Raw genomic sequence first — 20,981 nt, forward strand, 5'->3', positions numbered from 1 at the left:
TGCAGGAAGTTGGATCCACGTTGCCGTTGCTCACACTAAGCATTCATTTTTAAAAGCCATTTCTTCAGAGGACCAAGACAGAAGCAGCTGCCTCCTCACATCTGCCCCCTGTGTTTTCCAGGCGTCTGGCCGTCTGAGGAGGTCCTGGCGTACTACTGCCTCAAGCACCGGGAGGACTTCAGGTACCGAACTCGTATCACACAGGTCCCAGTCCTGCGGGTATGGTCCCTGCCTGCTCACTTAGTGGGGTATTTTTCAGTCCTGTGGGAATTGTTTCTCATATTAGTAATCGCCGTGATTACACTCTTCAGCTCAGACTGTTAAGAGAGGAGGAAAGAAAGAAAAGGAAAAAGTTCAGGGAGAAGGCATGTTGCTTCTGAGAAAGGAGCCTGAATTGCCTCGGGTACCAATACTGCACAGCAAGCTTTCTCTATGTGTCAAAGGCTTTTGATTTCCACTCAAGGCATTTCATTTTACTTTGATTTGGGGAAAACAAAAGTGAAGCTCCAATCAATCTACTGATTGTGAAGGTCAAAAGAAAAAAAAAACACAAGAAAAAAAAAACAATGAAGACATTCTTTAAACTTCTGCCAGAAAAGTCACCACAGACTATTCGATCCAGAAGTCCCCCATAGCTATTATTTAAAGATACCACCCCACCCCAGGCTTTAAAAAGTATTTTTATATACCTAACAATCCGTATTTGTAAAATACGAATCGCTGTTACATATTCGTGCCACGGAAATGCATGTCTTCAGCTGCCAGTGTGCATTGTAGATGAAGGCCGGGTCCAGGGCTCAGGAGAAAGGGGACAACAGGCTCCCTTTATTCAGAAATTCTAAAGCTGCCTGCTACAGCAGAGCACAGAGGTTTTTCTTGTAATCCTCATTTTATAAGAGTGCCCTGCCTGTGCCGTGGTGTGTGTCCTCCCCGTGTGGTTGGGGACTGGCCGGCCCTGGCGGGCCTCCTCCCTCCCTCCCACCCTCCCTCCCTCGAGCAGAATACCTGCTCCTGTGCTTCCCTTCCTCTGCTCCCTTGTTTCCCTGTTGGGTCCCAGGCAGGAGGAGCACCTTCAGTGTTGGGGTGCAGGGGCCTGGCACTGTCCTGGGCACAGAGGGGGGCAGGGCCGGGCCAGCCTGCCCACCAGGCATCCTGGCCGTGCCCACTGGCCTGTCCGCGCCACCGCCTGCTTTGCTGGCTCCTCTCTCGGCAGGTCAGCGCGGCTGTCCTGCCCGGCCTTTGTGCCATTGTTCCAGGAGCCGCCCTCCTCATTGCTTCCGCTCGCTGGAGCCTGAGTGTGGTGTGTCCGGCTCCCACCCGCCACGGCTGCTGGGGAGGCAGCCGGCCGGCTCGCCGCACAATTAGCTTTGGCTACTCTAGCCAGTGCGCTTGTAAAGGCCGGCGCCATTGACGGGAAGAAAGGGCCTGCTGGCTCTTTCAGCTCAGCGGTGGCTCCGTGGCAGGGACGCTAATGAGGGGACCCCCACTGGCCCGCCTGCTTTGTGACTTTTCTGTTTCATAATTATTTTTAAAACGCAAACTGCCGTGAGGTGGCCGGGTGGCGCCCTGCGACTTCCTGGCCGCCATGGCCGCCCCAGATGGCCGGTCCTCCCGGGCAGCTCTTCCGGTGACCGCGTGTGTGGGTGCTCACGGCTCTTTCTCTCTTGCAGGGGCCTCACTGCGTGTGAGCTGGGGGGCGGCATGACATGCTTGGCTGGGCTCATGGTAGGTCTTTTCTCCACCCCGCTCCCATTCACAGGGAGGAACAAAAGGAAAAATCCTTCCAGGGCTCGGGCTGCCGGGAGAGACCGCGCGGCCTCAGCTGCGGCGGCCAGAGAGGCTTCTGGAAGGGCAGGCGGGCGGGCTCCCCAGCCGGCCTGCGGGGCAGTGCCTGGGCAGGGCTGCTCCCGAGCGAGAGCAGGCCACACATCCACTGTGGCCACGGCCTCGAGTCCCACGGCAGAGCCGTCCGAGGTGGGGAAGCGGGAGAAGCACAGTTGGAGCACCATGATATAGCTGCTAATGTTTTGCCTGCAGTATTACCCCAACAAACATGATCCCGGTGCTCCGTAATTAGATTCTTTTGAACGGGATTGGCCATTCAGCGCGGCCCTCTCTCTGGGCTGAGTCATGTATTCAGCATAGACTCCGCAGCGCGCAGTGCGTCCGACAAGTTTTTATGTCTCCACAAATAAAAGCATATTGTTACTCTGATTGGCATTTGACAAACCTGTCGCCCCCGCACAATGTGGCGAGGTTGCAGCCCAATGTGCGAGCATGTCAAAGCTCACAAAAAAATTACCCTCACAAAGCCATCTGCCTGGGATGCAAAGTTATATGAAGGGCACGGGCAGGCGAGGCCGCTGAATGGAGTGACAGGCTCGGGTGATGGCTGCGCCAGATAAACAGAAGCCCGCAAATGAAAGCCTCTCAGAGCACCGTCAGCCCCTGTCACAATGCAATTACCCAACAGAATGATAGCAAGATAGCGGCTCCCGCAAATGGAATGATAAAAGTATTGACTGATTTGATTGAATGATTAAAATAATGCAGACATAAAATGAAAAAAGATTGGAGATTGTTACCGAGAAATAGGTGAGCAAGCATGATACTGAAGGCTTGTCACTCGTCCCTCCGCAGACAAGCGGCACACGGGCTCATTGTTCGCCCTCTCTTGCCTCTCTCCCTCCTTCCAGGTGGCTGTTTCTGCCGATGTCAGAGAAGTTCTCTTAACTGATGGGAATCCAAAGGCCATCGCTAGTACCCAAAGCTCTGGCAGTGCACTTCCTTTTTTCCAGCTGGGGGGCGGGGGGACCACTGGCAGAGGGGAATCCCCAGGCCCAGCACCCCAGCACTGGGCATTGGGGTGCTTCCTCTCCTGGGTGCCTGTCCTTGGCTCTCAGAAGAGAACCTGGGCTCTGGGGGCCATGTAGGCTAGAGGGCCTGGGGTTCAGAATAATTCTCAGGCCCCCTTTCTTCCAGGGAACATATCCACGAGGGGTGTGCCACTTCCTATTTCTTGGGTCTTTACCACCCTGGGCCATGCTTGCTTGCAGATGTGGACCTGGGCCTTGGGCCTTGTCCCTTCTGGGGTGATGTGCTCACTCTCCCCGTGTGACGGCGCCAGCTCCTGTGGCGGAGAAGCCGAGGCCCTGGCGGAAAGAGTCATCAAGCTTTCATTATCCCCTCGCACGTGTGACTGTGAAAGCTCTCTCTCACTCTCTTTCTCTCTCTCTCTTTTCTGCTATGCTATTGCAGTTCAAACCCCATTACATTAGATTTGCTTTCCTCATATGTACACAGAGTTCAGGAGAATTGAGCTGTACTTTAACTAAGAAGGCAAGCATAATTTGTAGCTACTTTAGCAATCGAGCTGATTTGCTCAGGGCTGTTAGCAGCCCTTAGACATGGAGAGGGAGGTGCCCAGGCCACTTGGCTTCCGGTAGACTCCGGACCAGCACTGGGGCCTCCCTCCAGCCCATGTCCTGCACTGGGCCCACATGGGCTTGCACTCTCCAACATGAAGGCTGCCTTTTTTTTTTTTTTTTTCATTTTTCCTCTTTATGCCCACCTGCTACATGATTGTTTGAAAATAAAATTAACAGCAGCTCCAGGTTGGGGGGGGGGTGGTTATAGGGTTGAGGGTCAGCTAATTATTGGGTAGACAGACATGCTCCAGAGGAGCAGCCGGCCCATCTGGGGGCTTCACAGGAGGTCATGTGAGTGAGTGTGGGGGTGCCTCCTTCTGAGAATGAGGCAGGTACCCTACAGCCCCCTCGTCCAGATGCCTGGAGGGAGCCCCTGTAAGTCTGGGGAGGGCTGGAGGCCTGGGGGACCCCTGGGAGTGTTGGGGGAGACTGGGGTTGTGAGGGTGTCCACAGGGGTTTGGGAGGGGCCTAGAAGTATGGGGAAGACCCTGGAGGTCTGGGGGATCCCCTAAAGGTCTGGGGTGGGACCAGAGGTCTGACAGGGGCCCTAGAGATCTAGAGAATCTCCTGGAGATTTGGGGGGAGCCCCTGGAATTCTGATGGTGGTCTGGAGGTCTGGGGAACTGGAAGGGGGGCTGGAGTTCTGGGGGAGCCCTTGGAGGTCTGGAGAGCCCCTGGAGGTCTAGGAGTTCCTGGAGATCTAGAGGACCCCAGGAGATCTGGGGGTGGGGGTGGCTAGGAAGTCCCCTGAAGGTCTGGGGGTGGAGCAGGGCTGTGGAATGAGGTTGTTGGCAGAGATATCGCCATGGCCCAGCAGCCAGTGGTTTCTTGACTTGTGGGAGCCTTATCAGCCACTCAAAATACAAACAAACTGTGGAGGCCTCCCTCATGCATGTGTGCATTTATTGTCCAAAATATATTGTGATAGATATACCATCCTCCCGACTAGACACGACTGATGAACACCCTTGACTCAGAGCACACTGCTGCTCTGAGAACAGTGGGGACCACCCCCCGCAATAATTATTGCTGCAACCTCTCCTGAGAATAGAGAGGGGGCCCCTTGGTCAGAATAGACACGCGGCCCTTGGTCCTCAGAAACAACCAACACTATCCACTGCTGAGGTGAGGCTAGGGTGAGGGGGCTGTAGACCCACAGCAGATGAGTGTCCAGCCCAGTTCCATCCCTCAAGGGCACCCAACCCACCCCTGCTCCATAGAAGCACCCAGCCCAGCCCCAGAACATGGGAGTATCCAGCGCTCTCTGTCTTGGACCCCACATATCTGCTGGCTCCAACATCCAGGGGAGGGTGTGAAGTAACTACCTGGCAGCCATTTGATGAGAAGTCATTCATACTCATGTTTTCTCTGCACCCAGAAGCTTCCAGAAAACCATGAAGCAGGATGCAGGCTCCTGTTCATCACATATGTGCAGGCTTCCTTAATGAGCTTGGCCAGGCCTCCCTGCTACCTCATTTAGCTGGGGGCCAGCCTTGGGGACTCCCTCCACCCCACCCTGCTGCTGGGTCCTGGGCTTGCAGGTGCCATGGCAACTCAAAGGATGGTGGGAGTCAAAGCCACCTGTGGGAGCCCTCAGCCAGCCATACCCTGGTGAAGCCCCCCTTCCTACACACACACACTACAGCTTTGGACAGGGCCTGGGCTGCTCTGAATCAAAACAAGGAGCAAGTTCGCTGCTTCCCCTACTTACTAAATGTGATTTACCAGGGTCTTAGTTTGCGTCAACGGAGGCTCACCTAGAAAAAGTTTGCATGGCGATCATTGTAGCTTCCATAGATGTCCACCCACTGCCTGAGACACCGGGATTGCTCACCCTGGAGGAACAAGGGTGTCCAGAAAGGCAGGGGTCGTGGGAGGGGGGGTTAGTCCAGAGGGAGGGCTGCCCATAATGGGAGCCATTCAGGAGAGAGGGGCTGTTAGGACAGTGGGGACAGAGGGCCAGGAGGAGGTGGCCAGCGAGGGGTCTGCAGGCAATAGGGACAGAGCAGACACACACATGTCTGAGTGGGGCCTGGTGCTGGGGTGAGAGGTGGGGATGAGACATGGGGTCCTGGGGTAGGCAGCTGGACCCCAGGGATGCTGCAGTGTCCAGACAGCCTGCCCCCTGCCAGGGACTCTGGTCAGCAAGGGTAATCATAGGGGCCTCTTACGGGTGGCCTTCACTGACTGCCTTCTGGAAAGTTCTCTATTCCTTTCCACCTTCCTTCTCCACCCCAGCCCACCCCACCCCCATCAGGAGCCATGGGCCTTGGGGAGAGTTGGGAGGGCTCCCCCTCCCTGCAGACTAAAGAGCCTGGACTCGGCACACCTGCAGTGGGCTGCACCCATCTCTCATATGGACGGCCACCAGGAAGACAAGGGGCGGTGGCTGTCAGACTGCTCCTAGCTTTTCTCCCCGCCCCATCACCTTGGCTGTGCGTGCCTGTGTGCGTGTGCATGTGCATGTGGTACGAAGCTGTCCTCCATGGTCACACCCAGAGGACTCTTCCTTAACGGAGCGGCAGATGTGCAGGACACCATTGTGAGGAACCAGAGAGCAGGTGTGTTCCGGACGCAGGAGATAGCAAGCCGGTGAGTAGACAGCTCTGCTGGACAGTCTCCTGCCCACTAGATTTACTGCACACCTACTGTAAGCCCCATGGGTCACCACAGGCCTACTGTGTACCCTGTGGGTTACCATACCTACTGTGTGCCTGTGGACCTGTCTGCACAGAGAGCTGAGGCTGGTATGGCCCTGGTATGGAGGGCTGTATTTCCGTCTCTCATTCACTGAGCCCTCTGGATGCTGAGCCTCCTCTGAGCAGCCTCTCTGACCAGCACTTTCCTCCTGAAGGACTTTCTGCTTTGTGGGGCGGAGCCACACTCCAGCAGGGCCAGCACCAGGGACTGCAGCCGGTGAGCAGGTCCTGCACCCTGCTCACTGAGCTCTTCCCTAGCCACAGCCTCTCATTCTTTATTGGGTTGGGGGAGGGGAGAGGCCCCACAGCACTGCTCCTCTGTCATGGAGCCCCTGGGTGTCTAAGGCACTCTCTTATGTCTGGTGGTGCTTGCTGAGGAGAGCTGTGTGAACACCTCTAGCCCAACGCTGAGTCACTGTTAACCTGCCGGTGAGTGCAGCTTGGGGCCCCTGTCCAAGTTGGAGTGGATAGTGGCTGGTGGCACGGGTGTCAGTGGAGGGCCCTCACACCGTGGGCCAGCTGGTCCCCCAGACCTCTGGTGGCCAGAAAGGGGTGCTCACTGGGGCAACCCCATCCATCCCCCATGGCCTCCTTCACACCGAATGTGTGTGTTGGTAGGGCCTCGGAATAATGGATTCCAGCCACATGCTGTGAAGGGAGATTGCATTTTACAGGCCTTAATGTTGTTTACTGGGTGTTAATAATCACTAATTGATAAGCATATCTAGACGTCCTGAATGCTGCACTTTGAGGAGGAAGGATGCCGGGCTGGACTTCGGCAATGCCTGTATACCTTCCATCTATGGGAAAACAGCCCCTCACCCCACCCCCCACAGGAGGAGCCTCTGCTGTAGACCCACTGGGCTGAGGCCACCTCCACTGGGTCCAGGGGTGGCTGACATCACCTGGCTATTGTCCTGTCTCTGGACTCCTTCACCAGGCCTGTGAGGTCTACAGCCCCTGTCTGCTTGGGGAGGGTTCCTGTTGTGGGTGTTGGCTTAGCAGCCTCTGGGGTGGCCCCCACAGCTCTGAGACTCCCTACCCTTTCCCTCCTCAGGCCTCACTGCCCTCTGCTGTCAGAGCCTCTGTGTCCTAGATGTCCAGCAGGGTGTGTCTAGCAGTGGGGTCTCCCACCTGTGCTGGCTGCTAGCCTCCCCTGACTTGGCCTACTGCTCCTGTGCATCCTACTTGGGCCTGCTGCCCTCTGCTCTGCCTGTCTCTGTCGCTGTCTGTCTCTGCTTCTGCTACAGTCTGTCTCTGTACCATCTCTGTTCTGTCCCCTCTCTGTCTCTGCCACTCCTGTTCCTGCCCTACCCGCTGCTCTGAGACTGCTTCTCCTCAGGATGTGGAGATTAGCTGAGGAATGGTGTCATGGCACAGAACTTCAGCCCTGCTGCCCCCCATCACTGTTGTGGTCTCCCCAGTATGTTGTGGGCTGCGTGGCACCCCAGTGCTACTGTTGTGGTCTCCATGGGGTGCCATGGACTACGTGGCCAGGCCCCAGGGCCTCAGCAGGATTTGTCCTGAACACAGGGGCCACCCTTCCACAGCACCTGCTGATGCACCTGTCTGCACCTGCAAGCCCTACAGGGAGGGTCAGTGTCCACACCCTGCCAGCCACCCCTGCAAGCTCTGCAAGGGAGCTGGAAGGCAACACACAGTAGGTGCTTTGTGGGGAGTCCAGAGGGTCTGACACAGCAGGTGCTCTATGAGAAGGTCCTGGCACACAACAAGCACTCGGGGGTGAGGGGGTTACTAGCATATAGCAAGCACTTTGTGAGCTACTGGCACATAGTAGGTGCTCTGTGAGGGACTGACACACTGTGGGTGCTCTGTGAGGAGACCCTTGGCACACAGCAGGCACTTTGAGGGACCCTTGTACACAGTAAATGCTCTGTGAGGGACTGACACACAGTAGGTACTCTATGAAGGGGGCCTTGGCACACTGTAGGTGATCTATGAGGGGATTGCACACAGTGGGTGCTTTTGTGGGTTGGCATGCATTAGGTGCTCTGTGAGGAGGGTTATTGTGAGTCAGATGCTCAGTCTGTGAGGTACTTTCATTGGCAATGAGTTCAAGCACCTCTGTGTTCAGAAAGTTAAACCTCCAGCATATATCAGCACTCCTGAGAAGGGCTTGTGGCCTTTCCTGAATGAGACTTGGTCTTGCACCCGAGCAGGACTGCACCAGAGCAGACAAAAGCAGAGCTCTGGCTGAGCTGATGGACTGATGGGGGTCACCCCGCCATCAGGCACCCCAGGGACTGCACATGGGGCCAGGCCAGCCGGGGTCCCCACAGGTGAACTCTGCCTGCACCTAACTCAGAACCATGGGGGCTCGCATGGCCTCCCTCTACCCATCTTTGAGGGTTCTGCATGTCACCCTCAGCTCCCAGTCACCACGGGGTCTGAGAGCTGCGTTGGTGGACAGAATCCTCAGACGCTAACCTGTGCACTGATGGCATCTTCCTCTCTAAGACTCGAGCAAAGTAGAATACTGCAGGGACACTGGCACCCCTACTTTCCTATTATACCTTTTGGAGTAATCTGTATATCCCTTTTAAATAATTTCAAGTGCCACAAAAATAATGCTAATAGCTTGAAATCAAAAGGAGGGGGGAACCCAAGTATAATTTCTAAAATCTTTTTCTCCTCAAGCGTTCTGCGATGGGATAATGAGGCAGACGTCGCCCAGCTGGAAGGACGTTTTGACATCGTGGTGTGCGCTGACTGGTAAGTAGCAAGGCCTCCTGGAGCAGGCCCCACAGCCAGGCCCGCCGCCTCCAGGGCTGAGCAGCCGGCAAATGAAGCACAAAGCACCTTCACCTCCGCAGATTAATATTCATCTCCACGTGGCAGTCCCAAGGTACTCAGCTATCACAGGAACTTCTACCACATTATTTCCCAAAGATTGATTTTGAGAAGCATTTCCATTTTCTGGAATTGCCTCTGTTTCATGCTTGACGTATCGGCAAATGGACAACTTAGGCAAATTGCAAATAATTATGGCTCGGGTGGGAACAGTCTGCAGAAAAGGAGTTTATCAACACAACAGCTCAATTAGCGTACTTCTTAGAGCAGTCTGGCTGTTGATAGGAGGGATACCGTGTGTGTACACACACACACCCCAGCACATAAACATATCGGGCATATCTTCAGGGAAGAGCTCTTCTTAGAATGTGTGTTTGCTATCTACTATTTCCAATGTAGTCAATTATGATATTTAATTACACATAAAACGAGCATTATGAAATTACATTTATTGTTATGCAGATGAGAATGTTGAAATCGCTGTCAGGTGCCGGCTTTTTAAAAATCGTTTACATTCGATACTTTCTCTTCTCTTTCAGTCCAGTCTGCTTATTGTTAATAAATGTCTGATCCTAAGTTAGAGGATAAACACGTATCAACCCTTAGTGATTATTTCAACTAATCCCATGTATTTGTGTGTGTTGAATAATAATTTTCTGCACAGGGGAGGCATCGACAGTTGCCGATAGTCTGCTTGCAGTTTGCTTGTCAGGTTCTAAATCTGAAAGTTTGGGGTCTTGGCAAACCCGGTGGTGACATCAGCCCTGAGCAGGCTTCCCCGCAGGATAGCACAGTGCACAGAGGGCCGTGCTCACTGCAGAAGTACAGTCACTAACTGAATGCCATTTTTTATAGGAAACATGCTTCCTAAGTTACTGGAACCTGGTCTGTTAGCTTTTTTTTTTTTTTGCCTCTAGGTTATTGCTGGGGCTGGGTGCCTGCACTACAAATCCACTGCTCCTGGAGGCAAATTTTCCCTTTTGTTGCCCTTGTTGTTTATTGCCGTTATTGTTGGATAGGACAGAGAAAAATCGAGAGAGGATGGCAAGACAGGGGGAAAGAAAGATAAGACACCTACAGACCTGCCTTCACTGCTTGTGAAGCGACCTCCCTGCAGGTGGGAAGCCAGGGGCTCAAACCGGGGTTCTTATGTTAGTCCTTGCACTTTGTGCCATGTGCACTTAACCTGCTGCACTACCACTCGGCTCCCGGTCTGTTTGCTCTTCTAAGAAATGCTTCTCTAAGGGGCTGGGCAGTGGCTCACTCTGTTAAGCACACACTTTGTGCAAGGACCAGGGTTCAAGTCCCCACTCCCCACCTGCAGGGAGATGATGCTTCATGAGTAGTGAAGCTGATCTCTCCCTCTCTATATCCCTTCGCCTCTCAATTTCCCTTTGTTTTCGCTAATAAAGTAGAAAGAAAAAAAGCTTCTTTGGGTGAGAGATCAATTCCATGTGATTGCATCTGAGATTTTTCTCCTTTCTGTGGCCCTTTTCATCTCTTTCCTTCAAATCAAGAGGCTCTCACTCCTCATGGCTCTCACCTCCTAGGGAGGATCTCAGAGGGAGGGGTAGGACCTCCCAGTGACCAGAGCCTTGGTCTGAGGCCCTGCCTGCAGTGAGTTAGGTCAGGTAAGTGAGAAGTAGGGCTGGGGAAGGACAGCTTCACAGGTGTCTGAGGCCACACTCTTGTCCTCTGACCTCTTGTGTCTATGCTGCATACAAAGACCAGATCAGAACAGCAGCCTCGTGCAAGGTCCCACACATCACTGCTTCCTGTTTGTGCCTGAGACACGCAGAGGGAAGGCGGCTCTGGCTGACATATGCTCTTGGCCAGGTTAGAAATAGCACAGAGTGACTTGTCTCCCTGGCCAGTGGTGGCAGCTGAGAACTGTAGCCACAGGCCGTGAGTCACATGTAGTCAGTGGGTGCCCACACCTCCTGCTGAGGGCTGGAGTCATATGCACCCAGGTCCAGCTCCCCGTGGAAGTTGGCAGTGGCTCCCTATGTCTGAACCCCACTGTGACCCCCATGGAGCTCTACCTGCCAGCCCTAGACTAGGAAGCCCAATGCCACCGCCAGGGAAGCACTGGGAACACAGCTCACACTAATCCAGGCGGGAGCCAGGCAGCCATGGAATCCTTGAGATCAGAGAAAGAGGGGAAACCAGGCCACCTGGGAACAAGCATGAGTTCAAGGAGAATCCAGTTTTTCTTGGCTTTGTGGCCAGTGGTCTCTGCGGCCTGTGGTCTCTGTGATTTGTAGTCTCTGTGGCCTGTGGTGTCTGTGGCCTGTGGTCTCTATGGGCTGCCATCTCTGGCCTGTGATCTTTGTAGCCTGTGGTCTCTGGTCCTTGTTGCCTATGGTCTTTACGGCTGAGCCTAGTCTCTGGCACGTGGCTGAGCCTGGGCTCTGAGCTTGATGCTGCAGATTCCAGGTTGCTGTGTGGATGCAGTCTCGCTACAGCTCCATAAGGTGCAAATTCTCCCCCTCTTGAGCCATAGGCATGATGGGCTGGAGTCTGTGGAAAGTGGCCTCATATCATGCTGAGTGGAAAGTCTAGAGAGGCTAGTCTCCCAGGACCAGACACACTCCCTCAGCGCCTGAGGCCTGGCCTATGGACTGGGCATTCATCCAGTTTTGTAGGACCCAGTGTCCTTGTGGCTGGCTCCCTGACCACAGGGGTCCCTGAGGGGCACCGTCTCTGTCAGAGTCCAACAAGTCTGTGCATCAGCTCTGTGCCCCCCCCCCCCCGGGTCCACGGGACTTGACTCAGCCAATTTGCTGTGCCCTCTCTCCTCCAGCCTATTCCTGGACCCCTACAGAGCCAGCCTGGTGCACACCATCCAGAGATTGCTTCGGCCTGGGGTGAGTAGCTCCTCTGTCCTCCCTTCTCGAGGTCTGAGCAATTAGTGTGTGCAGGATGGCGGATGGGCAGCGTCAGGACTAATGCCGTGTAATACTTTAATGCGTATTATGTCCAACTTCAGTTGGACCTTCTGATCTAGCAGATTCATCCTAATCGTAACTGGGAAACTTCTGACTCATGGCCTTCTGATAAGGGCACCGTGGGCAGCAAAATAAATGAAACCGCTTCAAAGATAGCATGAGATTATTTTCTATCAAAGAACGTCTCAAGTCTTTGGCTTTGATAGTGATGGCTGCCTGTGCGAGTGGAGTGTGATGCTGAAAGTTTTCTTTGACTTTGGTCCTTTTATTCCAAACCCCTTCGCTGGGTACCTTTACCACTGGCATTTATTTATTGCAAAAGAATATTTTCCTTTTTATTTCTGTTTATGCTAAAGAAAAAGGACTTCAGATGAATCTGTATATTAAAAGTTCTCCACTCTAAAAGGAAGCCATTATTTACATATTATAAACATTAGGCCACAATGAAGCCAAGCGTGGCATGAAATGTCGTGCATGTTTCTGCCTGCAGACACCCATTATGCCTGTGAGGAAATTACAGAGTCTGTCCCCACTCTTGTGTGGCTGGGCCATTCTGGGAGGAGGCCCTGCAGCCTGAGCAGAGTTAATATACATCCATTCAAAGGAAGAAAACAAGTTATCTCCTGAGTGTGGGTGCCCCTTGCTGTGGTGCTGCAGGAATCTGACTAGGTTAGTGACACCATAGCCCCTTAGTTGGGCCCCAGCCTCCTGGAAAGCCCTGCACTCAGTGGCCCACCCAGCACTCAGGTCTTCCTTCTGGTGCCTGTCTGTTTTTTAATTTGCTATCTTTTTATTTTTAAATGTATCTGTCTCATTGGAGAGAAACAGAGCATTGGTCATTCTGGTACGTGTGGTGCTGGAGACTGAACCTGGACTCCAGGCCTGCAAGTCCTGTGGTCTGTGTTGAGTCGCCTCCCTGGCCTCTGCCATCTTTTTATGCATCTCTCTCATTCAAGATTTGTTCACTTATTTTCGTGAAAGAAACAGAGACCTGAGCATAGCCAGACTCTGGCACGTAGCATTGCGGGCTCTCCCATCTCTTAAAGAACGCTGACCTGTGTGACTATGGGCCACTTCACCCTCTTTCCCATCTTCTTCATGGACGTTTCTGATTGGCCACCCTGGTGCTCCCATTGCATCTGCTTGCTCCATCAAGCATCGTAGCAACTTGACTAGGCCTAGCCCCAGAACAGTTACATCTCAGTGTCACCAGTGGGCGGTGGGGGGTCAAGACAGGAAGGGGCCTGCCACTGGAGTCCTCAGTGGGCTCTGGTCAGCACTAGCTGGCAACAGATGCTGGCAGTCTCTTCCCTCATGTGCCTCAGATTCTCTTGAGCATTTCCAAGAGGGAGCAGATGTCCTGGCCTGATGGTGGAGTTGGAAGGTGGCACGGATGCAGGAAGGCCTTGGACTGCTGACCACTGACCATGATGGTGGGGAGGTGGGTGGGGGGCACTGGCCCAGTTCCCAGAGGTTAGAGAACATTCTGGAGTTCACCATCTGAGCATGAGCAGAGGAAGAAGCCATTCGGGGACTTCCCACTAGAACCATCTCTTGCTGGGGCCCTCAAATGTCTCCCATAATGAGAGGGTGGGGCAAAGTAAGAGATGGGGACTGGAGCTCTCCTCTGCAGCAGAGGGGACATGTCGGGTTCTCTGTGGGGGACGTTGCAGATTGCTACATGTTTCGTATCTGGTGTCCGGTCCACATGCCCCCCATCCCTTGTCCTGTGTCTTGTGTCCCTGAGGAAGTGGCCCTGGCCTCACAGCCTCTCTTCTTCCTGCAGGGCCGGGCAGTGGTGTTTGCGCCCCGCCGTGGGGACACGCTGGAGCACTTCTGTGGGCTGGCCGAGCAGGCGGGCTTTTCCGTGCAGATGCAGGAGGACTACGACACACACATGTCAGACTTACACTCTAAGGTGATCTGTGGGCAGGTGGGCAGGCATGGGCGTCGTCCCCACCCAGGACAGCAGGGCTTTGTAGCTCCTATGTGTGCCCCCCCCCCCCCCGATCTGTGCCCGTATGCTTCCTCAGGAGCAGTACAAGCATGTGTAGGAGTCAGCATGTGGCTGCACAGGAAACCCTTTGATTCAAGAGCAGCTTGGGGCAGGGGTGCAGGGCTGTCATTAGGTGGGGACCTTCACCTCTGGGGCTCGGGGCAGGGTTCCCTACAGATAGACATGCAATGGTCAGGGAGGTTCAGGTGGCACAGAGGCTGCAGGTGTTGGGCCAAGGTGTTTCCTGGATGCCACCTCTGTGGTCACCCCTCTTCATCCACAGAGCACATGGCAATACCTACAGCATCCAGGGGTCTCAGGGCTGATGCAGCTTCTGGAATGGTGGGCTTGGGCCAGCTCTGCCAATCTCCCACCCTTCAGACTGGGTGACCCTGGGCCTGGACAGCCAAAGCACAGCCCAGTGGTTCTCAGCAGGGGGAGCAGGGGAGCCATGGTCATGCTGGTGGGGGGGGGGGGGGCCCATGGCCTGGGGTCTGCCGAGCATAGGGATGCTGGGTTCTGTATGGTCACTGCATGAGGGAACAGATCCTAGGGGAGCGAGTGAGGTGTCTTCTGTCCCAGTGCAAGGCAGCCTGGGAGCTCTCACTGCCTACCTGCAGCCACGCTTCCCCCCACCTCCCGGGCAGGCTGTCCTGGTGTGTGGCTTCCCCACGCGGTGCCCTGTCTCCTGCCTGGCCCAGCTGCAGGACTGTGCGCAGTGATAATGCGTGCTGCCCTAATCCTGTTACCCGGCGGGGCGCAGTCATGCATTTTCATTCCCGCATTAACACCGTGCCCACAGCTGCCTGCGAGTGACAAGCCCCGCTTGGCACTGGGGGCCCAGGCAGCCGCCCGTGAAGCCGTCACCGTCAGATCAGGGCACCTCGCCTTGTAAACTTTTCACCTCTCATTGTTAACTGTGAAATTTCACTTCCCTTCAACATAAGCCTGTCACCAAAACGAAGCCACCAGCTCTCGGCTGCTGCGACCTTCTCAGGCTCTACCACCCGCCTGCCCTCCTGGCCTCCAGCAGGAAACTGAGTGGACACAACAGGACATGCTGGACACCTCGGGGTGGACACAGCAGGGCACACTGGACACTTCAGGGTGGACACTCATATAGGACACACCGGACACTTCAGGATGACATGGGACATACTAGGGCCCCCCAGGGTGGACAGCTCAGGATGGACATTCAGGACACCCCAGGCGCCCTCAGGGTGAATGCTCACAGGACACACCAGAACTCTTCCTCACTCCCATGGCCTGTTCTCTCTGCACCCTCCCCACTAGCCTGTCATCACCCTGTGGTCATTTCTTAACTTCCTGTGGTCCCTCCTCACCCTCTGTGGCCCCTCTTCACACCCTGTGGCCCCTCCTCATCCCGCTGTGGGGCACTGTCCTCTCTGTCCTTGTACCCAAGGTGCCTTTCTGCTTCTTTGTGATGAACTGAGGCCATAAGTGCAGCCTCCTCAGGGATGACCTGCAGCTCCAGAGCGCCACAGACCTAATGTCCCCCAAAATGTTGTGTGTGCAGGGGGCCCAGAGGTTGGGATGCAAAGCCCCATTACAGCCAAGTGACTCCCTTCATCTGGGCCTATGGGCCTCACAGTGCCAGGGGTGGGGTATCAATGACTGAGCTGTTGTGGCCATGTTCCTTCCCTGTCCCCCAGCAAGCCTCTCTCCTCACCTGGCCAGATTGCTGGGCCAGTGCACATGTCCTGGGCAGTGGGCCCCCAGGCTGATCATGAGGCCATGCTAACGATAGCAACACTGCCACGGAGTGCACGAAGGGTCCTACTGTGCCTTGCCCTAGAGGGATCACTCAGGCTCCCAGTCCCTGCTGGGGATGGACTTATCAGGCCAACCAGGCCACACCCCAGCTCCTAGGATAGGGATTCGGGTCACAAGTCGTTGCCTAGCCCCTGGAGGCAGTGGGACACCAGGTGGCCCAAGACTCCCAGGAGCCTAGATGCTGTGGCATCTGGGCCCAGCCATGCTAGGAGGTCAGCACGTGGTGTCCTGCAGGTGGGGGCCAGCGCCCAGGGCCACCAGCTCCCCAAGTCTAGGGGTTCTCCTTCTCGGAACCACGTGGAGGCTGATCTCCCCACACCCCACATGCTGGCCTGGAGCTCCTCCTGCAGTTCCTCACCCTCCGTCTTCTCTTTTCAGCTGAAGCGGGAAAGGCCAGGCGTGTATGAAGAGAACCTCCATTATCCTCTCCTGCTGCTCCTGACCCAGCACCAGTAGTAACTCTGCTTCTGAGGATGTGGGTGGGGCACTGGACTGACACCCAAACAGCCGCCCCCCCCACATGACCCAAGCTCCAGCCACACGCCTCCCTAGCCCACAGTCCCTAGTCCACAAGCTCCCCCAGCCCACAGGTCTCCCTAGTCCATAGGCTCCCCCCACCAGCCTACAGGCCTCCCCAGCCCATAGGCCTCCTCAACCCATGTCCTCCAGCCCACAGTCCCCAGCCCAGGGCCCCCAGCCTGGCCCACTGGAAGGGGCCGTCCACAATGCTGCACCCCTTCTGGTCTGCTCTTAGGCCCAGCCTTTGTTTCTAGGTAGCTGTTCACAGTGCACACTTGCAGGGACTCAGCCAGTCAGCCAGCACTGTCCTCCTTCTGAGAAGCCATCCCCTGGTGCCAGCTCCTTCCTTGGGCTCTGTAGCTTGATGCTGGTGGGCTCTGTGACCCTCTCTGAGACAAAAATAAAGACATCCCAGCCACTTCTGGCTCCACCTGTAGCAGATGGCCTCAACTCTCACCTCTCCCTTTGGCTGACCGATCAAAGACCCTCCCCCAGTCCAGTGTGATCAGTCTCTGTGCAGAGGTGGGTGCATCCAGGCTCATCATCAGCTTAGGGCCGGGGGCTCACACTGTGCTACCTATGATGAAAGCCCACCTGCCTCAGGCTTCGTGTCCACCGCTACTCCAGCCTGGGGCCAGGCTGTGGGGGACCCTGCGAGCAGCCTGCGGAGGACTCCATGCCCGGCCTCACGCCTGGGCCAGGAGAGAGCTCGGCACGTTAAACAAACCAAGCTACCATGAAGACAGCGGCCTCGCTGCCCGGCTCCCACTGCTCAGCGCGGCCTCCTCCACTTCTTCTGCTCCATTAGAGCACCTCCATGCACGGGGAAGGCAGGGGTCAGCTCGCACTTAGATCACACATTTCCTTCTCACAAAAACTTGAATTGCAATGCCAAGTGATGGGCTAACATCACAATAACAGCAATTTATGCCTCTTTGGATGAGACTGCAGCCTATTCTCAGCGCCAGATAAAGAGCAGAGCCATGCAAACCAGCCACTTAGCCGAGTAGCGGCCCGGCTCCCTGGAGACCAGAGCCACACGCGGGCTCCATGCGTCCTTGTTTAAAAATTAGAATTCAGAATGTCTCAAAAGGCAGCATAGGGCAGGCAGTCCCACTTATGCCGGAGAAAAGACAGCGGGAATTATTCCTTCTGTAAAACCTGCAACTGAATCTGCCAGACAAAGAGCCTGGGTCCCTCAGAAGCACCTGAACGGGTCCGGTTCTTTTATCTTTTGAAACAGAGGACCACGCAGCCTGAGAAAGAAATCTCCATTTTTCTCCTTAGGAAATGCACGGATTGGCAAGGACTCAATGTGCATTTCCTATGTTTTGGGTGTCAAGACTTAGTGCTGATTTCTCAGGGAGAAACCATGTTTTAAAAAGTAAACTAGAGGTGGTGCGAATTCCCTCCATATCTGAGGGGGGGCCCCAGCTGCCCACACTGGACATACCCAGCAGTGGCTGCCAGATCCCACCAGCCAGTGGGATGGCTCAAGGCTCACTGCCTCCAGGTCTGTGGTGCTCTAGAGCAGTTTGGGCATTGCCCACATGCTAGGGAAACAGAGCTGCTCCAGGCCGAGGCCGAGGCTGAGGCTGAGGCTGAGGCTGAGGCTGAGGCTGAGGGCCTGCCTTCTGATGCTCCCTGCAGTTTTCCTTCCCAAGGAGCCTGCCTGCTGGCCGCCTGCTCTTCTTTGCCCCTTCGGCTCTGCAGCTGGACCCCTCTTCTCTGCCCAGCTGGGTACCCCGAGCCAACTGCTGGTGACAGCACAGCCCACTGTGACAGGAAGAGCATTCTATCTCGTGGAGGGGCAGAAATGCCGCAAAGGCCCCCAGTGGTGTGTGGAGTTTCGACTGCTGGCAGTGTGGAAATGGACTCCATGGAACACCAGGCCCTCGTGTCCAGCAGGAAATTGGGGTGTGAAACTTGTCTGGCCGGGCCTTGGTGGTCCAGAGCAGAGCCGTTCCTTTCCCACACCAAGTGGGTGGGATCTGCCACTGCCTTTCTGTGGAATGAGTTTGGGGACCACTGTTCAGTGCAAGCGGAGGGACTGGGGGCCAGTGGATGGGGCATGTCCCCATCTCAGTGAGGAAGACTCAGCAGGCAGGCAGGGCGGCCAGGGCTTGCTGCCCTTATCCCTGCTGGCAAGGGGCACGACTTCTCTCAAGGCTTGGCCTTCTCAGGAGGCAGTGGGCAGCCCCTTCCTCCAGCCAGCTGACGTCTACATAGCCCAGCTGTGCATGGTCAGCTTCGAACTTATTTCAGCCCTGACTATAGTCAGGACCTTTGTTTACAGGGTAGGCAGGCATGGGGGCACTCAGGCAGTGGGTGAGGCAACCTAGGGTCCTCGGTGCCCCCAACCTAGGCCACAGCTAGTGGCTGACAGTAAGGGCAGGTAGGGAGCAGACAAATTGAATCGTGGCTCCTCTATCCTAGCAGGCTGTCTTCGGTTTGGTGCTGGTGCCTGAGCCCCATTTGGCCTGAGCTGTCCCCTTACCCCCTGCCCCCCTCCCAGGACCCCCTGCCCTGTGCCCCTGCTCAGCCTTCTCTGTTTCCCCTGACTTTTCAATTAATACATTTTTAAATAGTGAAAACAGGTCGTACTGGGACCCTTAAAATGCCAGCCAGCTTGCAAACAGACATGTAATGAGACGGCTAATGGGAGACGCAACGGTTAGCGGCCGAGCCGAGCAGACATAGTCACTGTGCGAGGGAAGATGGCTTTGGTATTGCAAACTGAGGAAGAAAATTGTTTTTAATTAGCACCTTCATAAGAACTGCTGATTAATACTGTTTTGTCTGGTGAAAAGCTTTCAGCTGAGTAATTTGTGCAGCCATTACAACAGTCTTGTTCGAGCGGGACTCCTGTTGTTAAACACAACAGCGGATGATAATGGCGGGAGACGAGTTTGTCATGTAACAATTTACCTTATTGAAAAAAGCTTTATATACAGCTCATACAGTAGGTCCCAGCAGAAATCACATATTTTAAATCCTTCCAAAATTGCAGTGTGCCGCGCGCGCGTGGTTTTTTCTTTCCCCCAGGGACGAGAAGCAGATTTTATATCATTTATAAAATTATATACACAATGTGGAGGTGCGGGGATGGACAGGGCACTTCCTCAGTAGCGCTTTGCGGGAGCACAAAGCAGCTGGAAAATGGAATCCTAATTAAATAAAGCCTCCCAGATGCAGATTTGTGTCAGGGCTGGATGCGGGAGTAAACATGGTGTTTCTGCTTTTCCGTGGAGTTACCACACATCAAGATCTAAAAAAAAACAACAAAAGAAAAAAAAAACAACTTCCTGTCTCCAGGGAAGCTCATCGACCTTTTTCCAATCCTCTGGAGCAGGAAGGGTGCTTCGTGGCTGAGTGTTGGCTCCGGCTTCTGCTCCGGCTCCAGCTCCGGCTCCGGCGGGCACCGCAGCCTGGTTGCATTCTCCAGATATTTGCATTAAAAGCTTACACTTCCCCAGGCTGGTAAGAACTGTGAATTATCGAGTGGCGTAATAGAGCATGAGATTTTTTTCCTTCGACAGGCCTTTGGGGTAATAACAAGGGTTGAGGCTCACGGCAGTGCCAAATAAGCTTTAGACAGCATAATGGTCTGCAGAGAAAGCCACGGTGCTGATGTGACGGGCACTGTCCGCCACAGGCAGCAGAAATCACCAAAGGTCATTTTATGGTAGCAATTGTGACATCAAATTGGTGGGCATGCTACGGGTCTGATACTCAGCCCCACTCTGTAAGTGACGGCCCCCGGCCTGGCTGTCATTAAGTGCTTTCATCATAATAAACTTTAAGCTGTTGGCCTCCTGGATCTCCGCCTGGGAGCCTGAGTGTGGAGCCGAGCCTTCGAGCCGTGATTGCCGCCTATTAGGCCGCGGGGAGACTCCGCCCGCAGTCTGATCAAGAGCTTTTTGGGGTCTGACCTGCATTTCCAGCAAGACTTTCTCTGTGGAGTTTCTAAGAGCACACGAAGACTCGGCCACTTCTGATGAGTGCTCCCGCTTCCCTAGCAGCCCAGAGCGGGAGAGGCCTGTGCCTCTCCTCACTTTCCGGTGGGTGGGGTGGGGGTTGGGGGGCCTGTGCCCCTCACTCTTCACTTTCCCATGGGTGGGGTGGGGAACCCCTGAGGAGACAGAGACAGAGATAGACAGGCCTAGGGATGCAGAGACAGATGGCTCTAGAGAGACAGACGGCTAGGAACACACAAGGTCACTTGCACCCCTCCTCCCAAGCCTCCACAGTGGGCAGAGAAGGACCCAGCACAGCACTCCTAGCAGAGACTGTCAATGAAGACAAAGCTTCCCCGGTGAGGGGCAGTTAGGCAGGCAGAGACCTGAGGCAGCACAGACCCAGGAGAGTCAGGGTGGAGGAGCACCACAGGGCTATGGGGTCAGCCTCTCGTAGCTCATTGTAATTGCTTGGGGTCTGGGGAGGGAATGACTTGGAGGCTGCCCTGGACTGTCCATCAGAGCAGGTACCACGGCGTGGCGAGTACCCAAGGCAGAAACAGAATGGTGCCCTCAGCTCTCAACAGCCGTGGGCCTTCCATGGCCCAAGCTGGCACAACCTGGGAGGACCCTTCACCTCCCCCCCTGGGCAAAGCCCCCCCCCTCAGCCTGACTACTGAGCCCCAGGCAGCATGGAAGGTTCTGGAGGGAGTCTTCTGGATCAGGCACAGGGAAGAGATGGCACCTCACGGGGCTGGGGTTGTGAATGTGTTGACTGAGCTAACACCCGCTCAGTCCACAGGGGCCACAGAGGGAAGGCTCAGCCCTGC

At 55.1% G+C, this 20,981-nt stretch overlaps 1 protein-coding gene across 3 annotated transcripts in view; it reads left to right on the forward strand.

Annotated features, from left to right (window-relative positions):
* Nucleotides 1-16,631, forward strand: part of CAMKMT (calmodulin-lysine N-methyltransferase) — a 192,316-nt gene extending 175,685 nt beyond the window's left edge. For 2 of the 3 annotated variants that reach the window (XM_060186972.1, XM_060186973.1), the window contains 5 exons: nt 122-182; nt 8,786-8,860; nt 11,742-11,805; nt 13,673-13,804; nt 16,055-16,631. In XM_060186972.1, the coding sequence (XP_060042955.1) occupies nt 122-182; nt 8,786-8,860; nt 11,742-11,805; nt 13,673-13,804; nt 16,055-16,058 (336 nt within the window). In that variant the 3' untranslated portion in view covers nt 16,059-16,631. Of the gene's footprint in view, nt 1-121; nt 183-1,670; nt 1,726-2,696; nt 2,761-5,953; nt 6,021-8,785; nt 8,861-11,741; nt 11,806-13,672; nt 13,805-16,054 lie in introns of all 3 variants that reach the window. The other variant, XM_016191184.2, reaches the window with a different exon arrangement.
* Nucleotides 16,632-20,981: the final 4,350 nt, after the last annotated feature.

The sequence above is a fragment of the Erinaceus europaeus genome, chromosome 3, assembly GCF_950295315.1.
Source record: "Erinaceus europaeus chromosome 3, mEriEur2.1, whole genome shotgun sequence".
Classification (NCBI taxonomy): Eukaryota; Metazoa; Chordata; class Mammalia; order Eulipotyphla; family Erinaceidae; genus Erinaceus; species Erinaceus europaeus.